The 27056-nt window shown below is 48.7% G+C and overlaps 2 protein-coding genes, 1 non-coding gene and 1 pseudogene across 4 annotated transcripts in view; 1 reads left to right on the top strand and 3 right to left on the bottom strand.

Moving 5' to 3' along the window:
• Positions 1-10701, top strand: DNAJA2 (DnaJ heat shock protein family (Hsp40) member A2). The gene is made up of 8 exons (XM_015586953.2): positions 1-186; positions 464-687; positions 3167-3247; positions 3508-3641; positions 5375-5571; positions 8867-9011; positions 9169-9296; positions 9876-10701. Exons 1-8 carry the CDS (start codon positions 16-18, stop codon positions 10065-10067), a joined length of 1272 nt encoding a protein of 423 aa, XP_015442439.2. The 5' UTR covers positions 1-15; the 3' UTR covers positions 10068-10701.
• A 3250-nt stretch (positions 10702-13951) lies between these two features.
• Positions 13952-14070, bottom strand: LOC112477371 (annotated as a pseudogene).
• A 1910-nt stretch (positions 14071-15980) lies between these two features.
• Positions 15981-16112, bottom strand: LOC112477363. The gene has a single exon (XR_003045435.1). It is a non-coding gene; the product is annotated as a small nucleolar RNA SNORA42/SNORA80 family (small nucleolar RNA).
• A 2050-nt stretch (positions 16113-18162) lies between these two features.
• GPT2 (glutamic--pyruvic transaminase 2) overlaps positions 18163-27056 on the bottom strand; it is a 27094-nt gene continuing 18200 nt past the window's right edge. The window contains exons 7-11 of one of the 2 annotated variants that reach the window (XM_025044628.1): positions 26924-27056; positions 23803-23977; positions 22401-22556; positions 21361-21473; positions 20095-20317 (exon numbers count right to left, since the gene is read on the bottom strand). The exon at positions 26924-27056 is cut by the window's right edge and continues 2 nt beyond it. In XM_025044628.1, the coding sequence (XP_024900396.1) occupies positions 20227-20317; positions 21361-21473; positions 22401-22556; positions 23803-23977; positions 26924-27056 (668 nt within the window). In that variant the 3' untranslated portion in view covers positions 20095-20226. Of the gene's footprint in view, positions 20318-21360; positions 21474-22400; positions 22557-23802; positions 23978-26923 lie in introns of both variants that reach the window. The other variant, XM_025044627.1, reaches the window with a different exon arrangement.

Below are 27056 nucleotides of genomic sequence, written 5' to 3'. Positions count from 1 at the left end.
TATTTTTGGAAGGTTATGATTTTAGAACAGCGCTTCTCAGAAAAGTGGATTTTAAGTTCTTACAAATCTTTAAACCAGCCTTTGTATGTAACCTTTTTTTTTTTTTTTTTTAATCTTTTATTGAAGGCATACAGAAAGTTAGCCAAGGAATACCATCCTGATAAGAATCCAAATGCCGGTGACAAAGTAAGTTATTTGAGACTTTCCCCCATTTTAAAGTCAAGTTGCCCTCCTTAAAAAGAGGAATGTTGTAAGGCCACAGAGCCAAGTTTTTCTGTTAAGAGTATTTGTTTTGTCATAGGAATACTAACCTTCTGGGCAGGGATAGGTGATAAACAGGACCGGAATCAAACCAAAGGCAACTTGCATGTTTTAGAATTAAGTGAATTCTGGGTTCCTGAAGCCTTCCCCCACTCTTCCGTTTGAAAATCCAATTATTTTCCTTTTTATTTTTTCTTTATAGTTCAAAGAAATAAGTTTTGCATATGAAGTACTATCAAATCCCGAGAAACGCGAGTTATATGACAGATACGGAGAACAAGGTCTTCGGGAAGGTAGCGGCGGAGGTGGTGGCATGGATGATATTTTCTCTCACATTTTTGGTGGGGGATTGTTCGGCTTCATGGGCAATCAGAGTAGAAGTCGAAATGGCAGAAGAAGAGGAGAAGACATGATGCATCCACTCAAGTGAATACCTTTTTCTTTTTAAAAAATACTTAAGTACTTCTTTTTCAAATAGTAACAGTAGAAGAGAAAAAGTATCAAAAAGTGTTCTGTCCTTCATCAGAAAACAAAATCTTCCATTTACCTACTGTCCTCATTTGCATTGGATAACCTGGGCGTTTGCATTTTGCTAAAGATGGTGTTTTTACTGAGTAGGAAAGTGATTTATATGCTTCTGAAGCTGCTTGATACTATATGATTTAAAATTTTAATAATGAAGAATCTCTTTGATGTCCTAAAATCTTCCAGGTTACGTTTATTTAAAAACTTACAAAGTGAGTACCTGTCAGCCTAGTTTGTTTACATGTGATAGTCACTCATTACTTGATCCTCTGTGTGAACTCTCCTGAAGTGGTTTCCATGGAGCTCGCTGGCTTCGAGCCTGACATTAACCTGACAGCACATGAATGATGTCTGACCTTGATCTTAGATTGCGAGCTCGTGAGCCCTCTACAACATGAAAATAGCTGTTTTACTTTGCAAATGTGTGATGCCTTTTATCCTGTTAATTTATTAGCTAATAATGAATTTACTAGCAAATAAATGCTAGAGGCTGAATTTCAAGTATTTACTTATAAATCATATTATCTAGTTTATACATTGGAGTAGAGAAAGTAAAGCGTAATCTGTTACACTGTTTGAGTCTTATTCTTAGATTTGTATTCTAAAAGAATTTACCCTCTGAAATCATTTCGATATCATTCCAAGAATAATACTCATGCAGCCTGAGTTCTTTCATTGTTTTCTTTGATATGGAAATTGTCTACAAAGTAAATAGGATCCAGAGAGTGTTTGTTGTACCTTATGGTTCTTCATATTCTTTAAAAAAAGTTTTTTATGTTATACGGTAAATGCAGTTTTTATTTACTGCTGCTATAACGTTATTGAAAATGTCCTCGTTATGACAACATCTCATTTGGGTGGCTTTATAATATTCCATTCCATGATTTACTTAATCATCTACCTTTTCTATAGGAAGTTGCCAGTTTTTTTCTATAGTAGTGCTGCTGTGAGCATCTCTGTATACAGCTTTGTTGCTCTTTGGCACAGATTCACAGGCAGGCGTTAATGTTTTGAGGCCGATAAATACAAGTAAATTGTCTTATGAGGGATTCTGCCGGTTTGGTTCCACTGGCGCGAAGCTGGTGTGCCAGCTCTGCCAGACCATCACCCACATTTTCCCTTCCTTGTCCACGTCTGTCGAAATGAAGATTTTTCTGGCCTCATTTAGTGGTTTTGCATACTGACCGTAATTTAATATGTCAGGGGAAAAGACCTACCTGTTTGTTTTCTGTAAACAATTTAGTTAAAAGACAGGTGCAACCAAGAGCTTTTGTCTAAGGTTAGGTTATATATATGTCAGTATTTGGAAGTGCTGGTAATGTTTCATCCATAAGTATTTTATTCTCATACTGCCTGAATGTATAAAGTTTTAGCTTAAGAGCTTAAGATAACGATTTTGAGAAAGTGTGAATGCCACAAATAGTATAGGTGCTTTGCAAAATATTTCCAACTATTTTTTGTTGTTCTCTTTTAAAAAGTAAATCTGGACTACTAAGGTAGATTTGAAAAAAAATGAGAAGCGTAAGACCAAACTAAATGCATTGCACCCAGATCCTAAATGTAGAGTAGTTTTGAGACTTTTGACATGCGTACATTTTTTTCGAGGTTTGTTTGGCAATGAATGGTCCTATAATTCTTATGTGCTATATGAGTAAAGGCGAGTTGGGTTTTATCAGTTGTATTTTTTTAGTGGACTTTTTTAACTCAACCTCTTTTGGATCATAGACCTCTTTGAAAATTTGGGGAAAATAGTTCCACAGTTTTGCTTATAACTCACTGGGTACTTCAGAGCTCTAAAACTTGTTGACTGTTGAAAACGTGTTTTTTTTCCTTATTATCACATTGTAGATAAGGCCTTTTTTGAGACATGCATAATCTGAGTGCCTCCCATAAGTTGTAATATGACTTTGTTGCTTTTCTAAATTGTCCTTGGAGCAGAGCCTTGTAACAGCATGGACTCTGGAGCTAGACTACCTCTGGGATCTTGGGCAAGTTACTTAACCTCTCCGTGCCTCAGTTTTGTCTTGTCAAATGGGGATAATAATTGTACCTCCTTCAGAGGATTGGACTAGGTGGACAGCTCCTGCCTGAAGCCAGAATAAGGTTGTGATGCTTTGGGTTTGTGCAGTCATCAGCTTTATCAGAAAACGCCGCGCTGGAAACTGTTGGCCTGATGCTGTAGATTCTGGCTCTGAGTACCATATACTGTTCATAGCCCTGAAATCTTTCTCCTATTTTGATCCACAAAATAAAACCTCAGTCGGTTGACTTGATGTGTTTTTGAACGTTTTAAAAGCTTATAGTAGAACTCCCACCAATAGCTGTCGTTTATATCTGGTACTTAAGAGAACTTGATTGGACCTAATTCTTTTCTCCCTAGAGTATCTTTAGAAGACCTGTATAACGGCAAGACAACCAAACTACAACTTAGCAAGAATGTGCTCTGTAGTGCGTGCAGTGGGTAAGTGCGTGTTCTGGTTTATGAAATAAATCTTCTGTTCTTTCAGTGGCACAGAGTCTCTACCAGATAAAAATTGTTCATGACTCGAAACTTAACTACCCAACACAGAACATTCTCTGACACATCTGAAACTCAGCTAAATGACCAGTCATTGGGGGCTGAAGAACTCAGTCAAAGATGAAAAGAGGGATTCGTCTTTGTAATGGCCTGTTGGAATGGTCTGTGTGCAAAAATCTGATGGGTGCTTTTGCTTGCTCTAGCCAAGGTGGAAAGTCTGGAGCTGTTCAGAAGTGCAGCGCTTGTCGGGGTCGAGGCGTACGCATCATGATCCGACAGCTGGCTCCGGGCATGGTGCAGCAGATGCAGTCTGTGTGTGCCGACTGCAACGGCGAAGGTACGCGTGCCAGCACTCCGCTTTGAGGGCGGGGGTGGGGCGGGGCTGGGAGTGTAGGAATCGAGGAGGCTCCCGATCTTTCTTTTTCAACGTGTTTGTATTCGTCTTATTGTTAAAAGCTACAGAGTTCTAAAAGAAAAATGTGAAAATAATTATTTTATCATGCACAGGCTCAGTGAACACAGATAAACAGTAACTTTGTATTATGTTCTTCCTTTTTAATTCCAAAAACGGGCATTGTTCTGTCCTTTTATATTTAAAAGGTGATATTTGATAAAGAGGGAAACAGCAAATTTTAATTACCATCCAGATCAGTGGAGGATTTTACTGTAAGCTTTAGTTAGCTTTTGAGACTAGACACTGGGATTGAAGCTCTTCTTACAGAAGTGACTGTTCTAAGCTTGGCGGGCGGAATGGCTCTTGAGACTACTGCTCACCTCTGCCTTTTAGGGCTTGATGGCCACAGACAGTACGGAAACAAACGGGCATGACCGTCTTCCCGTTACACATTACCAGCACAGACAGAGGCATGCCCTCCTGGGCCTGTGGGCCTTAGTTTGCCAACTCTTGTCCTAGGGCAGTGCTATCCAAAAGAATTTTTCTGTGATGGTGGAAATGTTCTGTATATGCAGCGTCTAGGGCAGTAGCCACTAGCTCTGAGTACTTGAAATGTGGCTAGTGTGACTGAGGAACTAAAATTTTTTAAATTTTAATAAAATAAAACAAATAGCCACAGATGGCTAGTGGCTGCCATGTTGGACAGCACAGTTTTAGAACATCCTTTTCCAGATTGCTTCTGGAAGTGACGAGATAATTTGGAGACGGTGCAGATTCTTTAGTTACCATCCTAGGGAGTCTTGGGGCATGTTACCTTCTTACAGTTGCTAGCAGTTCGTGCTGTCAGACCAGAGTTGACCGAAATCTTCCCATGCACCATTACCGTTTTGAGGAACTGATGTTTTTTAGAACATACGTTGCAAAGTAAGCATTCTAGAAACAGCCCCTGAAGTCATTAATTAAACGTCTAAGCATCAAAGTGTGCCAATAATCTGCCATCAGAAATTGACGCCATTTTTTTTTAATAATCTATTGTGTACAACTTCAGTTTTACTCTGTTATACACTCATCAGACTTTTCAGAGAAATATGTAGAAAGAAAACCGTGTCGTCATACACACGGTATGGAGGCACTCACACCAGTTAAGTGCAGCCATCTGCAGGTGGCGTCAGGAGTTCTGCGATAGCGAACCTGAGTAAAGGTGAAAGCCGTGCAGGACGCCTGAGCAGCTGTCATTCCATGAAATAAACGACATCCGGCACCGACCGTACAGTGTAATAATGAGCCATGAAGGACATTTGAAATTTTATTTGTGTTCTCCATCTATCGTTAAAGGAAACTCGCACCGAAACAAAAAACAAAGACGCGTTTGTAGAAGCTCCAGCATCTGGCTGCCCATTGTTTCCTTGACCTGTAGGCTCTCTTTAACTTTAGGAAGTAGAGTCAGGAGCCACGAAGGTATTTTAAGATACATTTTACTCAAATAGAGGAGACTGAGCGGCTGGGCCCTTCAGGTAACCTGCAGCGAGATGTGAGCTTTTGTTGTGAATGATGCTTTAAACAAATCTTTAGGTAGCTATCAAAGGAAGTCCAGAAAATGTATTTAATGAATAAGAGCATCATGGAGACCTGGCTGACGTAGGAGCATAATGGAAGTCGATGCCCTCTCTTTACAGGAGAGGTGATTAACGAAAAAGACCGCTGTAAAAAGTGCGAAGGGAAGAAGGTGATCAAAGAAGTCAAGATCCTGGAGGTCCACGTGGACAAAGGCATGAAGCACGGGCAGAGAATTACGTTCACTGGGGAAGCCGACCAGGCCCCGGGCGTGGAACCAGGAGACATTGTTCTTTTGCTACAAGAGAAAGAACATGAGGTAATTTCCTTTTTGTTGGATTTATTTTTGTTTTATTCAACAACGTGTCTTGCGTGCAACATACAGGTTAGATCTGTTTGGGTTCCCTGGAGCAACACGGCTCAGTGGTCAGGCCGAGCTCATGCGAGCTGCCTTGTTCTGTACACCACGGCACGTGCGGTCAGGAGCTCTGGGGCGGTCGCATTTGGTCCCAGCGTGGCCATCGACCAGCGCCATAAACTTAAGAAGTCCCGTTGTCTCTGTACCCCAGTTTCCTCGTGTATGAAGATAAGGGCACTGGACCAGACGACATAAGGCAGCTCGTGCTTCACAGTGGAACTTCTGCTGGGTGGTGGGTGGACGAGGCTTCTGTCCTCAGTGCTGCTCTTTGGGTTTGTTTTACATACTGGGTGTCCAAGTGAGCTTTTCTTGAAAGAGAAGGTTCTGCGGGTTTTTTTATTTTTAAACTTCTGATTGGGTATGTATTGTATCTGTTACGCACAAGGCAGAGTTAGCTGGTCTGATGACGCGATGCGGTCGGGTGAGTGTTTTCGGGACACCGCCATGCTGGTGTTTAATGTGCCGTGGCGGGGAGTGTAGGCCCCTGTTCATGAACATCAGCGAGCTCTCCAGGAAACGTCCCTGGAGTGAGCACCCACATTCTTGACCATAGAAGAATTCAAGAGGGTTCTGGCTCTGTGCTTGATCACGTTGACTCAAGTTCCTCTGAAAGGAACATCACAGGTCAGCCTCCTTTTTAGTTGACATTAAATGTTTTTTCCATTTGGTGGTGATTTCTCCTAATAAAGTAAAATTTTAAATCACTTTAAGCATCCAGTAGAGAATAAAGCCACACTGAGATGCGGAGTCTGGGAGTTTGATGAGACTCGGTCCTGCACTAGGTGTGTGTGGCTCTCGCGCACTGGGCTTTCTCAGGGTGTCCTGGTCAGATTTCTTAACCTCTGCAGAGGTAGCACTTGCGATACGGATCCTGCCCCTTAAAGTCTTACAGGTTGGAATATTCGTAGCTCTTCTCTAAGGTTCTCTGGCATTTTAGCCACTTCCTCATGCGTTCAGTCTTGCCTTCCACGCACAGCAGCGTGCAAGGCCTACAAGGCAGAAAGATGCACAGCCCAGGGATCGATCCAGTCCACCTGGGGGTGTGGAGTGTGCCGTATCGTAAGACAGCACAGACTGGGAGAGTGTTCTCATCGCTACGTCGCGGGCGTCCGAGGGCCGTCGTCGCAGGAGGCCTGGCCATGCAGCGGTGAGCGCAGTGGAGGCGTGAGAGGCGCTCCTTGCTCGGAGGAGACGTGATGTCATTGGTGTTGGGCGCGTCAAACCAGTGGCGGAATCTTCCTGCAAAGTTCAGTCTTTAGTGAGGCCGTGTCATGAAATGGGAGTTTAAAAATAGAGATCCCTGGGTTTGGAGACTCGGGCCTTGTTCTGACTCGTGTTGACTGGCTTTGGGTCCCTGGGCTTGGCTTGCTTAACTGAAAACCAAATTTGTCTTCTCCCAGATGGCCGTTGCAGAATCAAGTAAGGAAACCAGCCAGCTTGCTTGCTTTGGGGCTGGGAAGTAAGTCCCTTCAAATCGTTGGCAGTGGTGGAGTTGCATGGAATTTTCAACAGACAGCAGATGTGACTGGTTATTGGAGGTGGAAAGTAGGAACTGGTAAAGGTTAGAAGGGAAGTTCATGCAGGAAGAGGACAAAGGTCGTTCCTTCTTGGCTTTATTATGACCAGTAAAGTAAGTTGGGGTCCAAGATGAGATTTAGGCCGTTGTTTAATTTATACCATTGAAAATATTCTGAACCTTCTGAAGAAAATGTGACTAGTTTGAACTAGTTCATGAAAAAGCTTGTAGTTATTTTGTTTTGGGCTTTCTTTATTTTCCCACTCCCAAAACTCGTGCTAAAGTAATTGTGAGGCCGTAAGATCGGGATGAGTGCGATATCTGAGACAGTATAAATCTTTTGTTCAAAAAACATTCAACTTTGAGAATGCTATATGTCACGTGTGTTCATCTTTTCAGCACGTGTGTTGGTTCACACTGGCTACCATGGTGCATTAGTGTAGCAAAGAACCACAGTGTCTGGTGATGCTAGTCTCTCTTTTGTACTCTGTACTTAAATTTTTCAGAAATTACAATAGCTTTTAAGTGTTTGATTGTCTGGTTCTTGATAGCGCCCTCCTCATTAATCTTGTTTTTTTGTTTTGGTTTTTCATAAATTCCCTCCTTGTTCCTGCTTGTTTATTTTCTGAGTTTTGATATCAAATTGACTAGCCTAACCACCTCCTGGCCCCAAAACAACCCTGATACCATTTGTTGTTGGAGCCACTCTAAGTCGAGCTCTCCGGTCCAAGAATGGCATATTCCTCTGCCCCTGCTGCTGGCACAGCTTTGCCCTGGGGACACCCGGTAAAGGGTGACTCAGGTCTCCTGGTGCTGCCGAGGCTGCTGGCCGGGACCACTAGACACGGTCATGGTTTCAGATGAACTTCCTTTCGTGGGTAAATTTAAATTTAGGAGGATAATTTAAGGAAAGAGGGTATCTTTCAGGTTCTCTCTCTCCTCTGCATGAAGCATCCGGCATTCTTTGGAAGAGAGAGTTGTATTGAGAAAAAAACCAGGTGACCTTTCACTGCAGTTAATTTTATTTCATCTTAAATTTCAAAAGTTAAGTATATAGATATTTGTAAATTCTTATAAGCAAAAGAAAATCTCGGCATGTGTGAAATTGGATGTATTTTTTTCTACACATTGGAAACGGAAACATTCTTTGTTTACTGAATAACCTTTGCTGTTACCTATTCTGTTTGATTTACATTTATCTAAGCAGGTTTTGAATTTTATTTGAGATAAAGCTTGTTTGTACGTGTGTAAAGCATGGGATTTAAGCGCCTTTACTGGCCGAGCATTACTGGTTGAACTTTTTACATTGAACTTGGACCCTCCCCTTCCCTTGTTAGAATCATGTCTGGGGAGTGCTCCAGGTGAACCGGTTCTACAGAATCCCACTGGGCCTTCGGAAGCAGGGTCAGGAAAGGAATGGGCTGGCAGAACCTACCCGGTTCTGTTTTTGGAGCCTCAGCTGTGCCTAATGAGCCATTGTTTGCCTCATAAAAGTTTCTTATTACTTGAGAATAGCTACATTTCCTTATTTAAATTTAGGAAATTAGAAACAGTGGCACTTTGGCTCTTGAAGTGAATGGTGGAATTAAGGTTTTGAAATCGATTCAGAGAACACAGTACAAGAGTACGTACGGCTCCATACTTTTTTAAAAAAACCTTTCTTGTACGTTTTATTTGTAGGTGTTCCAGAGAGATGGGAATGATTTGCACATGACATATAAGATTGGACTTGTCGAAGCTCTGTGTGGATTTCAGTTCACATTCAAGCACCTTGATGGACGTCAGATTGTGGTGAAATACCCGCCTGGCAAAGTCATCGAGCCAGGTGCGTCTTGATTTCTGTCTGATCTGGGGTTCCATGTCCTCTTTCACAATTTGAAATTTTTTTATAGTAGGCGACAGGTGACTCATAAAAGAATATTGTTGAGAACCTTTCTTCTTGGATAAAATTCTTAATGCTTTCTCTGATACTCAAATAACAGGATGTGTCCGTGTAGTTCGCGGCGAAGGGATGCCACAGTATCGTAACCCCTTTGAAAAAGGTGATCTTTACATAAAGTTCGATGTACAGTTTCCTGAAAACAACTGGATCAACCCAGACAAGCTTTCTGTAAGTGTTCTCTACATTTAAACAACAGATGACTTAAGGTTTAATAATAATTGTGTTTCTTTGTCACTTTCCACTTGTTTTTGGTGCTAAGATTTTAAGATCACACAGTTTATAATACGCTTTTTAAATATTTGAGTGATTAATGGGCTGTCCTGGTATCAGAATGAGAGTTGCTGGTTAAGCCTTTCTGGGGCCAGCCAGGGACCAGTAGGGTAAAGTGGCCTGGGTGTGGTGCGGTGGGAGGGTTGGGGCTCCCTGGGGAGCAGAGCCCTCACCTGGAGACGGCAGCCCTCCAGCTAAGCATCTGCTGGCAGTTCCGTGCAGGATTAAAGGCGCGTCTGGTATAAAATTTTCCAGTGTTTAAACGTTGGCAGCTAATTTTGTTTTTTTCCTGAGCGACAGATGGGTTGCACAAAAGATGCCTGCAGATTTGGCCTCTGGGTCATCAGTTTGTGGTCTGGCTTAAAGTACAGACACATCCATTTTAACTCTCAAAGAGGCCTGCAGCTCGGATGGTGTCAGAGGAAGGCGAATGAAGATACCTGACCACTAACCTTATTTTTGTTCCTTTTAATGAAGGAACTAGAAGATCTTCTGCCCTCTAGACCGGAAGTTCCAAACATAATTGGAGACACGGAGGAGGTAGAGCTTCAGGAATTTGACAGCACTCGGGGCTCAGGAGGTGGCCAGCGGCGTGAAGCCTATAACGATAGCTCCGATGAGGAGAGCAGCAGCCATCACGGACCCGGAGTGCAATGTGCCCATCAGTAAACTCTGCAGACCGATTGCACAAGTGGATTTTCTTTCCACGTCTGCCTGGTTTGTTGTCAGCGACCCCGCTGGAGGGTCTGGTCAGTCCAGATGAGCTGATGGACATCTGTTGGTCTATGTGTAACTTTTAAAATTGGTATAATATCTACAGAGTGTATAATTTAAACTAACCACAGAGCTTTACATCTTCATTTCGACTGTTCCGTAGCAGAATAAAGCACTTGAAAGGAAATAAGACTCCCTTTCACACATGGGTTTTAAGTTTCAGTCCTGGCATCTGTGCTTGATTTTTATCGGTTTCGTGTAGATTATTTTTTTGTTTCATATTTTAAATTCAAATCCCACATTGTAAAGTTTGTGTACAATTTGTCCTGAAGCTTTGTGTTTGGCTGCACCTGCATAAGCTGCTACAAATAGAATAAAGAATTTCATAGCCTGTATCTATCATTTAGGTGCATGGAAAAAAATGGGCTTTGCACACAATGGGTTTGGAGCTGACTGGGAACAATGGAAAACATTACATTAGCTGTGGTTGTAAAGTTTTTCTTTTTTTTTTTTCTTTTTTTTTTTTTTTTTTTTACCATCTTGTGAAAGGTTTTTGAAACTTGATAATAAAAAGCAGTGGTGTAAATTATTTCTTTGTGTCACATTTTTAGAAGGAAGAACACATTTTGAACTGTAAAGTGTAACCTTAAACTGGAGAATGTGCCCTTAGTTCTGATTCTTAAGTGGCTCTTAGAAACCCATTGGCCTGCAGCTAATGCTTCAGGCACATGCCCGTTGTATAGTTTTAAAGAAGCAAAAGAAAGTTTAATATGTCGGTGGCTTGAGCACTGGGGCCAGGGCGACCCAGCCTGCACCTCCCCCCAACCACCCTCTTTTTAAAATAAGGTAACAGTAAATCGATATTGAAACCATGTCTGCATAGAACCTGTTCAACGCTCTGTTTTCATTAAATGTTATAGTTAAAGGTTGTCTCCATTAAGTTCAGTATTTGAGACTGGGGGAAGCACTGGTTATTACTAATGTTTTATGGAAACGTACGACTCAGACTGATATGAGAAAAATCAGGTGAAACTACATGAAAAGGATGTGTTGCTCTATCCATCTTCTATTGCCTTCTTTTCATTCCCAGAATAGATATTTTTAGAACACACTTTAATTTTGGGGAAGAGAGACCATCAGTTTTACATTTCACATTTGTACAAGAACAAATGGGGGAAACTGAAAACTAAAGATTTTAAATGTACTATGCCATCCCTGAGCCTAAATATAATACTTGTAGTTTATTTCTAGGTCTGTTAGAACCCGAATGGGAAAAAAAAAAAGTGTCCTGGCATTAATCAAGGGCCGTGAGGTTTAAATTATTGTCCTATCCACTCTACCTCCGCTGTACAAAAAATATTTTACAACCAGCCTGGGCGAGATTCAACAGCATAGTAGTTTTGTATCCAAGGTTACTTCCCCACAACCACTTGAAGCGTAAGAAATGCAGTGGCAATATAAAGTTTGTAGCCTTTCCAATAAAGGTTTATAAAACAGTCGTTCAGTGTAGTCTTTCTTTGAATTCTACCTGGGTTTCTTGATGATAGCCAAGGAAACCGTGTGGAATGGGTGGGTCAGACCTTGTTAGGGTCTGTTTCACTCAGCCTACTTGTTCTGCTTTGCAGAGAACCTGTCTGGAGAAAAAGCAGACACAGTATCACTGGCACAAAGAATCTTAGAACAGCCTCACTGTAATGTGATTTCCACACCATTAAATATACCTTTTAAAAAGGTGAACAGTTGGGGGGAAGGCTTAGTATATTCGGTTTTGCATCACAACTACCCGAAAATATTTTCATCACAAAAGAAACTCCAAACCCATTATCATTTACTCCCACCGTTCCATCCTCCAGCCAGTTTATCTATTTTCTTTGTTGTTCCTTGTGCTTTAGGTGGCAAAGAAACTAAAATGTGTGACACTGGAGAGGACCTTCAGTGTCCATTGTGGTGGAGGAGTTATTTTTCACAAATGACAGCCATCAGGCCCTAATCCCACCCAATCAGAAGCCCACGTGCAGTGCCCAACACCTAAACTGATTAGGGCCCGTGTGTTTCGTCCCAAGTGAGACTTGCAGAGAGAACAGTGATGCTGTGGACCAACAGGCTTAGCGAGATGCCAGCCCGCTGCCTCCACACCTCAGGGTGTGGACAGTTCCAGCCAGCCAACGTCATGGAACGAGACGTGCCAGGCTCCGTGCCTAGTGCGTTGACGTGTCACGTCACGTGAAGCCCACAATAACCCCGTAAGGTAGAAATTATTCTTGGCCCAGTTTACAGGCAAGGAAGCCAAATAGCGATGCTAAGAATTTCAGAAAGTCACAAGGCCAGTATGTGATGAAGAGAGGGTTTCCAGTTCAAGTCCAAAGCCACAGGCGCACACTGTCCATGGCGATGCCGTGAGGGTCGCAGCTCCTGTGACAGTGATCTGCTTTTCCACGCTTCCAGCGAAAACCTGCGTGGGTCTCGTTGGCCTAGAGCTGGTCATGTGCCATCCTCGAGCCTATCCCTGGGGCCAGGGTCCCCGGGCCTGGGCCACATGCCCAACCAGGAGCCTGAGCTGGGGCCATTCTCACCCAAGTGACATGCCCCGGGCGGTGCCAGCACTTCCATCTAGAAATGGCTCTGGATCGGAAGGCGACGGCATTTAATGTGTCTGAGAAACTTGTCCACCTGGGGGCAAGGAGTTGGTGCCGCCACCGCTCCTGGCCTTGGTGCATCTGTCCCTTCCCCCGTCATCTGTGACCAGCCGGAATGTCGGGAGGTCAGCCCTGCTGCACCCTTCCTGACAAATGTGTCTCTCGGGCAGCACTCAAGGAGCCCTGAATTAACAACCTTTCAACAAACATTCTCACATTGAATCTTGTTGCACAGCTGTCGTATCCTTAAGACAAAGGCCTAGGAAGGCGATTTCCGGGTGAAAAAGTTTTCAGCACCAGGGAGAGCTGGGCACCTATGGGATGCCCCCCGGAGGTGTTTGAAAAAGCAAACCCACGCCCTATTCCTTGGCGGTGGAGCCTGATGATGGCGGTGAGCCTGATGATGGCAGTGCCAACACCTGAGCGCACAGCTCCTAAACGATGCCTGGTACCCAGCCCTCTTACCAAGATGGACAGTGCTGGATTAAATGGACATTTATGGACATATGCCAATTTTGTGACTGAGAGATTCTGTGCGAGAGGGTGAGCTGGGTGGGGTGACCACGCACACCAGAGTCCCGTCGGGGGAGACGTCTTTACTCCTCACTGGGCAGGTTTCGGCGATCAGAGGGTTCTTTCTGGTATGTTCTTGTTCTATACGCAGCCTTGTGGTTACGTCGACCCTATGACTGGCTTTGAGGGCCCTGCCAGGCTTTCACCAGGCCGCAAGGGAGGACATCGAGATGGGGACAGTTGACCTGCCTCCGTCAGAGGTCTTCGCGGTCCTAATCTGGCTACCAGCCATCGTTGAGGAGCTGTGCGCTCAGGTGTTGGCACTGCCATCATCAGGCTCCACCGCCATCATCAGGCTCCACCGCCAAGGGATAGGGCGTGGGTTTGCTTTTTAAAACACCTCCGGGGGGCATCCCATAGGTGACCGGCTCCCCCTGGTGCTGAAACACTTTTTCACCCGGAAATCGCCTTCCTAGGCCTTTGTCTTAAGGATACGATAGCTGTGCAACAAGATTCAATGTGAGAATGTTTGCTGAAAGGTTGTTTATGACTGTGAAAAATTGGAAACGAACTAAATTAAGTTCTTATTTTTTGTTATTATTTTTAATTTTTAGGCGAGGCAACCCTTGGTTGACCTCACAGATTGCAAGGACCTTGTCAGTTTACAATCTTTTATTTTTTTATTTTTTATGCCTACAGGGCCTGGTCTTCCTAGGTGGTCTCCCATCCAAGTACTAACCAGGCCCGACCTTGCTTAGCTTCTGAGATCAGATGGGATCGGGCTTGTTCAGGGTGGTATGGCTGTAGACATCCCTCATTAAATTCTGTTACATCCATTCAATGCATAGTATGTATATTTTTAAAAATGTTGCAGTGTTTTATAGCATGTTAGATATATAATAGAAAATGCATTCCTATGTAACTGTTCTGATAGGATGTACACTAATCAGAAAATAACAATTTTCTTCGTGTTTGAGGTTCGTGGCTGTTTAAAAAGTTTTCATTATGAAAACACACACGAAAGTAGAATAATATAATGAACTTCTATACATCCATTGCCCCGATTCATTAATTATCAACATTTGCTTCATTCTCTTCACCTATTGTCTTAAAAAAAAAACCAAAAAACTGACCTCTCTCTCTCTCCTAACGTATTTTAAAGCAAATACTGAGGTTTATCCCTACCCACTTCAACATGCATCTTTAAAAACGACATTTATGTGTTCGTAATGCCATTCTCACACCTAACAAAACTAACAAGAGACCCTTTGTATCCTGCACGACCCAGATTACGTTCACATTGCCACGGTGATTTTCTTTGTTTTCCTTATCTATGTTTTCTTTTCTTTTTTTCTTTTTTTTTTTACAACATAACATCTGTTATTAAAAAGCACCAATTAAAAAATTAAAAATCATTTGATTTACACATTTCCCCCAGGAACATGCTGATTACATTAAGCGATTAAATACTGTATCTGATGGATCCTGCAATCAATGCTCTGAAGATAAATAAGGGTCTGCAGCATTTTAGAGGCTTAATGATTCTTAAAAGAGTTCTTCTTAAGAATTTGCCGGCTTAAGTATTTTAGGGCAGAGCAACCTTCTGGGGGAAATCCTTTGTCTTTTAGAGAAAGAGAAAGACACAGAGACTGAGAGACAGACAGGGAAAGAAAGTGAGAGAGACTGATTTCTGTAACCAAATGCGGCTATTTGGGTACAGTGCTATCTCAGTTACCCACTGGGGGTGCAGATGCGCCTAAGAGAAAAGCAGCCCCCTGACTTGAGGGAGAGAAGAACATGCCAGGTGACAGGTGAGTCCGATCAGACAGAGCTGCAGGACTCCACCCCCACACTAGTGTGGCCACTGCTGTTGCTACTTCCGGCCGGATGGATGCCCTCACCTGAGTTGACGATTGTAAGGGATTCCTTTGAAAGGACACCCCAATTCCCCATTAATGAATACTTAGGGTGCCCCCGTTTGCCATGGCCAACAATGCTGCTGAGAAAATCATGTATCTTTCACACGTGGGAAAACATTCTAGGATAAATTCCTAGAGGGGATTTCTAGATTGAAGGTTGTATATTTTTCCCATCACCTGCCTCCCCAGCCCCAATTAACTCTGTTGTGTTGTAATTTACATACAGTGAAATGCACAAATCATAAGCGGTCGGTTCTGTAAGTTTTGGCAAACAGACCAGCGTAGCCCACAGCGGGATGCAGACCGCAGAAGGGGCCTTGGCTCCAGGCCGCGAGGGGTTAACAGAAACGGGATAGACTGACCACCTTAAAAAACTAAAAAACTAGAAAACCTGTGAAACAGTCGTTTTCAGACACTGGCCCACAGGCAGCACAAGGCAGTGTTTCCTGAGGTGGGGATCATGTAAATGAGCCGAGAACGTCCCCAGCTTTCTGCCCAGTGAGTCTCTAGGTCACAGCGCAGGGTGGGCGGGGGACCCCAGAGCCTGCTCATGCAAGGCCTTCGGGCCCTGATTTTGTTTCTGGCATTAACACCTGGCCAGGAGCGGAACTGCCGGGTCACAGAACAGACGTCTAACTGTGCAGGGAGCCGCAGGCTTCCCAAAGCGATCGTGTCTTTTTTCATTCCTGCCACCAAGACTCTAATGGCTTGTTTCCCGTTTTTGACATTCGGTGTTATCAATCTTTTTCAATTTAGTCATTCTAGTGGGTTTTTTGTTTTGTTTTCTTTTGTTTTACCCCCAATGTGTAACCCGCTTCAGTGCCTGCAGCCTACGGGCGCAGAGACCAGGCAATGGTTCAGGGCCACAGCTGACTCTGGCATGGGGCACTATGTGAGGCCCAGGGCCGAGACCTGCCATAAATCACTTTAGTGGTTTTAACTGACATTTCTTTCCATCACTGATGCTGTCAAGCATTTTCCCACGTGCTTATTGGCCGTTTGTGTATCTTTTGTGGAATCTGTTCCTTTCCACCTGTTTTGTAATTGGGTCTTTATCTTTTTTTTAATTCCGACGTAGTCTCCCATCCAAGTACTCACCAGGCCCAACCCTGCTTCTAAAGTTCTTTATATATTCTCGATACAAGTCTTCTATGAAATTTATGTTCTGAAAATGCTTTCTCCCAGTCAGTGGCTTGCTTTTCATTTCTTAATGATGTCCTTTAAAAAGGAGTTCTTGATTTTGATGTAGTTCGATTTATCAATTATTTCTTTTATGATTTGTCCTAAGAAATATTTACCTACTTCAAACACAAAGAGACACTCATAAGTTTTCTTCTAGAAGATTTATAATGTTAGTTCTTCATTTTAGGTCTGTGATCCAACTCAAATTTTGCCTTTGAGTGAGGTAAGAGGTGGTTTATTATTTTCCTCCCAAATGTATATCCAGGTGTTTCGGCACCATTTGGTAAAGACTTTTTCCTTAATTGCTTCGCGTTGGTACGCTTTGTCAAAAATGACTTTGTCGATACAAGTGTGTCAAAGATATACATGGATGTAAGTGTGTGTAGTGTATTCGATGCCAAAGTGATAAATGCAGGTGACTGTTTCTGAACTCTGTCCTGTTCTATTATTTGGCTTTTCAGCGACACAACCTGGTCTCAATTACTGTGGATTTTTTTTTGATTACTGTCGTTTTAAAGTAGGTGTATATTTAATATTGACAGTGCCAAAATACCCTCCCAAAGGTTACACACACTCACACCCCTAACGACAGGGTGTGTGCTGCTTTCCCCATTCTACGAGCTTGGGATGTCATCAGCCTTCCAAACACGGGACCACGGCTTACGAGCTGCTGGTTCCGGCACACAGCTACCGAATCTAGGTGTTCCAGCAAACGGTACTGAAAACAATCTAGAATAATTGATAACTGTCTCTTCCAATCCCTATCTAATAAACTCTGTGTAACAAACTCTATATACTGAGTTTAGTCCCCAGACACGTGTGTGTGTGTGTGTGATACAGGAGGGATGCAGACAACATCTCCAGTGTCCTTGGTTATCGACCAATAATGACCTTTGACCCCCTGAACACGCCATCCCTCCCCTAGCCTCTCTAAAGACCCACCAGTGGTAAACAAGGGGTGTTGTGCAGGGCCACCTCCAGCCCCTTCCCGCAGGGGTGGGGCAGCTTCTCCCCCGACGGCTCTGATTGGCTGGCGACTCAGCCCCTTTCCACCTCCCACTGCGAGCGCAGGGCCAGCCAAAGCCCAGTTCTCCTGGGCCAGAGGCTGCCTCAGGGAAGGGCTCGTGGATCAGCACAGCCCATCGGAAGTCCTTTCCTGCAGTTTCCCGACTCGGGGCCGGACGAGGCAGGCTTTGCGGTTAAGAGTGGACCTGAGAACCGAACCAGCTCCCCTCCAGGACTTCCTCTTCCTGTTTAAGACACTTTGAGTAGGTTTTCATTTCTTCCTTCGTGTTTTAATATTTTCCAAAGTTTTTTTTCTTTTTTCACCCCCGCCCTAAGTTTCTTTAATAAAGACAGAGACATTTCAGTTTCAGATGAAAAATAGTTCTGAATCCCAAAACCACATGTCGACATTGACGGGGCTCTGGGAAGGCCCATGCGGACGATTCCCAGCCCCCACCGGCCTCCGGGTGCCCCCAGCCCCTCTGCCGGCCCCTCATCTCCCTGGGGAGAGGCTCCTAGCTCTTACTTCACCTCCACTAGGAAGTCACGGTTTATGTTCCTATCGGCAACATCCTATTTTGAAGAATCATGAAGTTTTTCCATCTCGAGCAACAAAAACACCTTGGGGTCCTAAAAAGAAACAGAAGCGCAGAAGCCGTGGCTGAAGTTTGTAGTATTTGGGAGGAAAATGTTCATTACTGTGCTAGGAACACAAGTCACAGAGTGAAAATGTGCAATTAGTGATGTCCGTTCGATTTTCATATTTAAACTATAAGCAAAGTTAAGCACGCTCACCATTTTTGACATGGATTTTATTTAGAAATTTCCAGCAGAGCTATCTCTCTGCATATTTGCACCCTGGGACAACCACCGGCCCGGCCTTGAGGTAAGGTGACCGTCCCCCAAGGTACAGCCCAGCATCCTCCACCTGTGGACCGAGACGGACAGAAAGCTTCACAGGCGTAGATTTAAAGTGTGACCCCAAATGACAGATGACTTCCTCTGGTGGTGCCCACATGAGACACGGGGACAGAATCTGTAGAGAATGAAATCTATCACAATCAGCGTTTCTATCCAAAGGGCGTTAACGTCCTAAGCCAGTGCCCCTTACGTTTTTGTCCATTTATTTTAAAAAGCAAACCAAGAGCATACAGCATCTTTTTAAAAATCATGTAAACGTTGCAGTTTTTAGGGGTTACTTATAATCTGAAGATTTTCATAAAAAACTACTGGACTTGTTAAGACTATAAATACTAGCCCCACCCCATGAAAAAAGCAATCATTACAAAAATATAAAAAATAGACTAGCTTCTATTTAAACTTTCCTCCAGAAATCTCACAGCTCTGAGACACATCCTGGTTTATACATGACGGGCACGAGTTTAATTTTCCTCAATTTTTCTAAGGGAGGAAAAGATCCCAAACGTTCCCTTTGTTACTTGAGAGTGTGGCTGCTTTCTTCACAGGGACTCTGGCATTAGCGGGTGGCAACGGCTTGAAGTTTTCGATCACAGCCTCTGCGTGGACCCCACACGGAGACTTCAGGCACAGGAGGCTATTTCAAAGCTCACTCCCCTACCCTTCTCTCTCCAGCTCCTTCCATTCAGTTCTGGGGCTTGCTGGGTCTCCAAACTCCTGAGCTGGCCTCGGGTTCCCTAACTGCCCACTGCAGGGGGGTCACGGTGAGGGAGGAGCCACATCTGCTGCTGGCCCTGGCGCCCACTCTGTAGGGGTGTGGGCATTGCTGGGCCGCGGGATTGCTGGGCTGGGGAAGCTGCACGCTTGGTGGACGACATCCCCCTGGCCCGGAGGGATGGCTGACGTTATAGGACACCGGCTGCAGAGTCTGTGAGGCCAGCCAGCAGCAAATGTGGAGGGAAAACGCTGTGTTGGGCTAACACCCTTCCGTACACTTCGAATGGATCACACGCCCTCGTCCACAGCAGCCGAGCTGCCAGGCACTTTGGCCAATTACAGGCTAAGAAACGGAGTCTCCGTCTGAAACAGCCCCACGGAGGAGGGGCAGGATTCCACTGGCATCCCCGCTGCCGCCAGCAGAGGGCAGTGTGCGACGGCTCAGTGAGGCCCTTGGGAGAGGGCGGGGCTTGGCAAGGCGGACAGACAGCCACCGGCAGAACCCCTCCACGTGACTGCGGCCTCGCTGGGCTGTGCCCTCCATCCCTGAAGCCCAGGGAGACCTCTCAGATGGGGGTCCCAGCCTAAGCATGCTCAAGACAACCCTTCGCCCCCAAAGCCTGGCTCACACCTGCTCCTCCCTGCAGGACATCTGAGCGTGGGCTGTGGCCCCCAGGACCCACCGCGACCCAGCCTGGCACCCAGTGCAACCCCAGGTGCTCTTGGCCTCGCCGTTCTTGCCTGAGAGACGGGCGGGCCCTCTGAGCCCGCGGGGGACTCCCAGGCTCTGGGGAGGGACCAGGTCTCCACACGGCCAAGGGTTATATTTCACAGATCACGGTGGCGACCTGGGGACCTCTGGTCCTCTCCGTGTAAGCCACGTATTTCTCAAAACCTTGTGTCTCTCCAGATCTGAAACATCCCGCCCAGCACGCCCGGCTGTGTCACACCCCAGACGAAGCAACAGCAGCACCGGATTCAGAGACACCGCCATACGTGCTCGGCAAGTCCCCAAGACTTTGGTAGCATCAAAAGGAAACAGGGCTTCTGAGACATCCCCAATTCACATTTGCTCAGAAGGGAAGTGTCCCCAACATCAAGGCACAAAGAAAGAAGTGTCCTGGGTCAAGTGACAGTGACAACGACCAGTGGCCGCTGTGAGGCCCGAGGCAGAGCCGCTGGGGTGGTGAGCGCGGCCTGGCCTGGAGGTCAGTCGAGAGGTGCTCACGCGTACTTCTCCAGGAACGTGACATGGAAATCCTTCACCTTCTGGAGAACCGTCTTCAGCTTCTCCACCGGAGGGAGAATGGTGATCCTGCCAGGGGAGAGGGCAGCGTCAGCCTGGACGCCGGCTGCTCTGGGACAGGGGGCGGTGTGTACCCGGTGGCTTGGGCCTTTGCCCGCTTGTGTGGGGATGAGGTGTGCAGGCCAGCCACGTGGGGACGGGTGCGTCTGGTCCGCTGCCCCAGCTCCGGCCCCCGATGGACCGGTTTTCTCCCCCATTCGTACATTTTACACCTGAGCCACACGTGTGGACTAAAGCGATGAAGCTGGGGGCAGCGCTCGGGCTGAGAAGAGCCGGCGTCACTGCGGAGGCCTGAGCACTCCTGCCGGGGGACGCAGCTCATCCGGGGCGCGACCCTGAGTTTCCCACAAAGACTTGCTCCTGCTGGACAGGAGTGTACATTTCCGCCAGGCGGTGTCCCCGGCGAAGACGCCCGTCACAACTCTGCCTCTGGAGGGATTCCCGAGTTGCCGTGGTGACTAAGTCCTCCCCACCGTGCTGTTCCAATGGTTCCCAGCCCTACAGGCAGCTTTCTGAATGAGCCTCGACAGAGGTTCACCTATAACCGAGCGGAAAGGCCAGCCACACGTGTCCGCCCAGCCAGGATGGCCTTGACTGCGGCGAGACGGCTTCAGGTGCTAACCGAGCCCGTGACACTTCTTAATGTCTGCTGCAGGGGACCCCCGAGAGCGCCTGCATGGAGGGGGTGTGTTCTGAACAGAACCGGCCTCAGGGGACAGCCCCGCCGAGCAGCCACACGCCCCGGGAAATGCGTCACCGTAAGTGTTTTGGACACTGGACCTCAGCGGGTTTTTGGTGCCGCGGATGAGCTACCGAGAACCTGGGCGCTGCAGGCTGCAGTGGCGGAGGCGAGGAGGGTCAGGGTGACAGGGAAGAAAACACGCCACCGAGACGTTCTGGTCAGGGAGGGGACCCTGGTGGGTGGCGGGGGACGTCAGGGGAGGCCGGGGCCTGCGGACGCCGCCGTGTCTGCCGCCAGCCTGTGCTGGGCTCGGAAGCCCACCTGCCCCAGCCCGGCCGGCCCGCCCCCCGGGGCCCAGGGGACGCAGTACCGGAAGTGGTAGGTGCCCTCCCGCTGCCCGAAGCCGCTGCCGGGCACGACGCAGATGCCGGTCTCCTCCAGCAGCTTCATGCAGTAGAACATGTCGGGGACCATGTTATGGGCCTGCGGGAACAGGCGGAACTTAGGGTTCGCTCCGGCTCTGCACAAACCCACTGCTGAGGACTCAGGCTGGAGACGAGGGCAGCACCAGGTTCTCGCCCGCCCTCCGCTGCCCACGAGGGCCGAGGCCGGTCAGGACGCTGCTGGTGGCTGGGGCAGGGAACGCGGCCATGGGCTGGGGTGCGCCCGCGCTCCCCGGCAGGGCCAGTCTGCGTCCTCCGCCCCCACCAGCACTGCCGGCGGCCTCTGCGCCAGGCCACGGAGCCCCTGACGGCGGGGCCCGGGGCGCTTTTAGGGAACAAGCTTCCAGGCGGCACTGTTGACAGTGCTTCCCAAACCCTGGTTTGCAGAACCCGGGGTGCCTGCCACATGGGCTGTCAGTGCCCCCACCCGCGGTTCGGATTCAGCAGGTCTGGGGCAGGGCAGACAGCGTTTAATGAGGTGCTGAGCTGTGCGGGGTGAGGACAGCTTTGGGATGCACTGCTCTGGCCCTGGACCCTGAAAGGGGGGTCGCCGGCATCGCCTGACTTGTCGAAAGCGGGATCTGGGACCCTCCAGACGCCCTAAATTTTAACTGGCTTGAGCAGTGACCTCCAAGGCACAGTGTGGGGACGGGCGCCTCGTGGCACTCTCGCTGCCTGCCCAGCCAGCCTTCGGTTTTAAAGGCGTCAGGTCGCACCTGGCACCTGCCTCCGGAGCACCAGCCTCGCCAGGGCACAGGGCAGCACCACTCACCTGGGGCTACCCTCTCCCCACCGCGTGACACAGCACGCAGGCGCCCGGCCTTGGGCTGTCATCTCTACCCATGTCATCCAACCGAGGGGTCCACAAAGTTCAGAGCCTCTGTGGCCGGCATTATGGCTCCCCACGGCGGCCCCCAGCCCTGCGCCCACCTGGGTCGGGGGAGCAGCCCGGCCCAGGGCCTCTGACCTGAGCTGCTTCCACGGCTTTGGGGGGGATGAAGATCCGCGGAAAGGCGTACATAGCCCCCTGCAAGGGGTTGCAGTGAATTCCCGGGACTTGGTTAAACATGTCTTCTGTCAGCTTCGCTTTCTTGGCCAGATTGCCCAGGACAGACTCTTTCTCCTGATGGGACAGAGGAAGCAAAGGAGTCAGCCTCTCTGGACATCGTGGAATGGCCTGGCCACCGGAAACATCCCTTCAACACCAGGGAAGCAGGGCAGACGGGAAAGGCAAGAAGCAGGAGCCTCTTGCGCGAGCTCAGCCCTCGAGGCTGCCGCGTGCCCTGGAGCGCAGGGCACATGAGTACAGGGGGTCCCAGGCCACAGGCAGGTCCCGGGGAGCCTGGGTCAGGGGTTCTGTTCTCCTGCCAGGATGTCGTTCCTGAAGACCAGAACCAGCAGTCCGTGCCCAGTGGTCTGACTGGCCTTGGCTCTGGATGGACCGTCCGAGGACACGCTGCGAGGAGATGGCCTCGCCACTTCGTTTCTGGGGGCCGCCCCTCCTCACTCGCACTCCATGTGCTGTGCCCAGGGCTCTGAGCTGGACGTGTGCCCAAAGCTGGAGCGGAGGATCCGAAGGGGCGGCCCGCAGACGACGGGGACACAAGTGCGGGCTGTCCCCACAGCGGGGTGTCACTCGGCCGTGAAAGGGAAGCGAACCCTGACGGGAGCGACAACAGGGAAAAGCGCGGGAGACGTCATGCCGAGGGGTGAGGGGGACGGATGCGGGAGGACCCCATTCTGCGAGGGACCGAGCGAGGCCGGGTTCCCAGCCAGGGGGGAGGGCAGCGGTGGCCAGGGCTGCAGGGTGAGGCGTGGGACGCGATGTCCCATCGGACGGAGTTTCACTTCGGGATGCTTGCACCGAATGGGGAAGTACTTGATGCCGCAACGTGTTCAGTTTAGAGTTGTTAAAATGACCGATTTTATGTCGTGGATTTTTCCACACACACAAAAAGAGACATGAGCCTGGAACGGCTGGGACCTGACTTCTTGGCTACGTGGCCCACACGTTCCGTTTTTGGTCAAACTGGTTAGAGTTGGGTTTTTGTCACTTGCAGCTGGAAGGGCCTGGCTGGATTGTTTCGAGCTATGACGGCGTCTGATAAAGCCATGTCACACTTTCCAGTCTGGTAACAGAGTCCCCGGCGTATCAGCACACCAGGCCCTTCGCTCCGGGTGCCTGGCCACCCAGGGTGCCCACGGTGAGGAAGGGGTCCCCACGTCCACTTGCATGCACAGTGTTCCCACTTCAAAACATGCCCCGGCTCCATCCTCTGACCTAACCCCCTGGGGGTGCGTCAGGCTCCAAGGGCGCCCCCTGGAGGCCGCCGCGACTGGTTACATGGCCCAGGACACAGCCCACTCACGCTCATGAACTGCTCGAAGGACTCCTCTCCCGGCCCCGGGGGGTTCACGACGATGTCCATGGCGGCCTGCCCAGACACTGGCGGGCACAGACGCACAGAGAGCAGCTTCACCAGCTGGCCTTTGATCTCGGGGTGCAGGTTGATCACCTCCATGTAGCCTCCCCTGTAGCCACACCTGGAGGGTTGAAGCGGGGAAGACAGACCTCAGCTAAGTGCAATCCGGCCAGCCGGAAGCTTCTGTAACCATCCCCACACCCGACGCTGAGTGGCCAGGTGTGGCCGAGTTCTTGCCAAGGTGAACGGAAGTGATATGTACAAATTCTACATCACTTCCTCCGAAGGAAGAAGCACGCTCTCTCCTTTCTCCTTCCTCTTCCCACTGGCCAGAAGCCTCGGTGCTGGAGGTGGACTCCACGTGCGGAGAAGGCAGGCCATGCCACCAGCCCCCATCCCTGAACGACCTCGTGGAGCTCTGGACCCCCTACCTTGGGATTGTTAGGTCAGAGAGAGGTACACCTGCATCTTGTTTGAGCCACTGTATTTCGGGGCCTTTTTATTATAGCGGCTTAGCCTGAACCCTAACTAATACGTTGGCCCCCACTCTAAAGGGGCACATGACTCAGGCCTTGCAGCCCCCTGCACAGGCTCCAGGGGTAGGCAGGTGACTCGCTGGTGCCAGCGAGTATCAGTCTGGGACTTTTACCGGAACTGTTTGCTGCCTGAAGACCCCCTCAACCCAAAGGAGAGCGAAGCTAAGAAATAAAATGAGACGAAGCAGAAAAGCAGTAACAGAGTCCCCCGACACCGTTCAGCCCGATTTGACTTTACCCCTGCACTTTTTACTGATAACGGATTTTTTTTAAAGCCTCTTTGGCGTAGGCCGGTTCAAGGCAAGTTTCCATTACTTACTGCTGAGGGACAGAGTCAAATCACATGCAAAAAAGCTGACGTGCGATGAGTTAAAACTAATAACACCTTTCAGAACCCAGTCAGTTCTCTCTGTCATACTTTCTGGAGCTCTGCCTCCTCCTCTGGGCTGCGGTTGATCAAGTTCAGACTAACGACTGTGCAGACGCAGGCACCCGCGGCGGAGACATGGTCTACCCATTCTGCACCCCCACACCCTAAACCTCAGAGCCCCGGAAGCGAGGGCGCACTCAACGAGATGCTCTTGGAATCAGGCTGCAGGGCTGAACTGGCAAAGACAGGTCCCCTTCTGATGCCTCGACTGACTTTCCAAAGCGAGAAGGCAAATTCTGGCATCTCAGAACGGTTTCCCATAACAAATGTCGAAAGAACTTCCCGCTTAATCGTCTGCCGATGAGCAGAGAATCAAGTGGAGCAAATCTGTCTATACACCTGTTATTGGGATCTGAGGACCATGCGTCCTAATTTGGTGTCCAACGTCCAGGGGAATGACTGTGAAAAGAGATTGATGGAGAGATAAAGAGGCAGGTGGTAAGCACACTGGTGTTTGAAAGATGAGTTAACAGAGATATTTGTTTAAGAGCTACACAGCACATGGTGGTCTAGCAAAGAGGCGGCACAGCCACTGGTGTAGACCAGGATGACTGCCGTAAATTAACCCCTGTCCACCTCAAATAAAGCCACGGAAAATTGGGTCATCATCCTAAGGGTACAGCCCCCTTGATCTGGCCAAAATATTTCTTCAAGCTTCAGTTACACCAGCCTCCAGCTTAACAAACAAGACCCCTCCACCATCCTGGCGCCTAGCAGGTAACAGAACCTCTGAAATGTTGGGGACGAGTGCCCTTGGCTGCAACGCGCTGGCCTTTCCTTCTCGGCCCCCTTCGCAGGCACCTCCTCCTCTGCCCCAGCGTCTGCGTGGTGAGGGCCTTGGCCCAGTCCCTGGACTTCTCCTTGTGAGATATCCAGGCTCAGAGATCTGTCTAACATCTCCCTCCCAAACCGGAGACTCCAGTGGGATATGGGCCCCGAGCTGCAGACTCACACCCACGTCTACCTGCACATCCAACGGCTGTTTGCAAATTCAACACGCGCAAAACCAACTCTCGCTCTTTCTCCCTCAAACGGCTTCCCCCATGACCTCCTTGTCTGTTGATGGCACCTCTACCCTTCCTGCCGTTGGAACGAAAAGACGAGAATCACCCAACTCCTCTGTCTCACGCCCGCCCTTCCCGGCAAGCAACTCCCGGCAGCTGCGCCCGCAACACTGGGGATCCCCGTCTCCTCCGTGTCTCCCCTGGCCCGCGGCGGCTCGCCTGGGCTGTCACAACCTCCTGACTTGAGCCCCCGCTTCTGTCCCCGCCCTGACCACACAGCGCCCAGAGAGAATCTAATAAAACATGTCAGGTGAGGTCGCCTCTCTGTTCAGCCCTCCGATGACCCCTTTCTCACTCTGAGTAAAAGTAAAATATGACCTCAGCAGCCAAGTGACCTGGCCTCCTGTGACCTCTGTGGTCTCAGCTTCTGCCGCTTGTCCTCTCACGTACTTCTTTCCAATCCCATGATGCTCGAACATGCCAGGAACACCTCCACCTGGGGACCTTTGCACACGCTGGTCCCTACACCTGAAACGCTCTCCCCAGGTATCTGCACTGCTGGCTCCTTCCTCTCCTATGGGTCTTAACGCAAAAGCCAACACCCCCACCCATACCTTCCGGCATTCCCATCTTTTCTTTAGTTGTTTCTGTCCTCTTGACACCTGACTTTATTCATCTGGCCGTCACCTGTCCCCTCCTGAGTGGAACACAAGCTCTGTGAGCGCAGGAGTGGCTGTGGTTTGCTCACGGCTGTATCCTCGGAGCCTATGTGGGTACTGGATGCACAGCAGGTGCTCAGTGAGCATCAGGGGCCGACCAGTCAGGGGTGAGGCCGACTCTCCACCCCAGAGCTGCGGCCAGGCGCCCACGAAGCCACGCCCACGGGTCTGGCAGCACCTGCTCACTCGGCTGCCACCTCGGTCAGTGCGGAGCAACTGCGACCCGCGTGGGGAACTACCAGGGGGTGCTTTCATGTGCAGCATCCCGCACACTCTGCTCCTTTCGGGCGCGGCCGCATTCCGCAGGGCCCTGCACCGGGGTGGAGGGGAATGGGGGTGGGAGGAACCCCACAGCCTGGAGGTGGGGGGGGCACGTACTCGCCCATGTAGCCCTTGGAGGTGGAGTGGAAGGAGGCGAGCTCCACGTTGCTGGAGTACTCGGGCCCCATCTCGGAAAGCACCTTCTTAAAGGAGTGGAAGCGGCAGTCCGGGGAGTAGACGTTGTCCTGGT

The sequence above is a fragment of the Pteropus alecto genome, unplaced genomic scaffold, assembly GCF_000325575.1.
Source record: "Pteropus alecto unplaced genomic scaffold, ASM32557v1 scaffold123, whole genome shotgun sequence".
Lineage (NCBI taxonomy): Eukaryota > Metazoa > Chordata > Mammalia > Chiroptera > Pteropodidae > Pteropus > Pteropus alecto.
Note: the sequence above shows the minus strand (reverse complement) of the source record. Positions and strands in the feature narration are given on the sequence as shown.

Bases quoted from the DNA above. Each gene is read 5' to 3' on its own strand.
- DNAJA2 (XM_015586953.2), top strand. From the start codon at position 16: ATGATTTTAGAACAGCGCTTCTCAGAAAAGTGGATTTTAAGTTCTTAC. The intron at 688-3,166 runs GTGAATACCTTT...TTTTCTCCCTAG, and splicing joins GACATGATGCATCCACTCAA to AGTATCTTTAGAAGACCTGT. The intron at 9,012-9,168 runs GTGCGTCTTGAT...CTCAAATAACAG, and splicing joins TGGCAAAGTCATCGAGCCAG to GATGTGTCCGTGTAGTTCGC.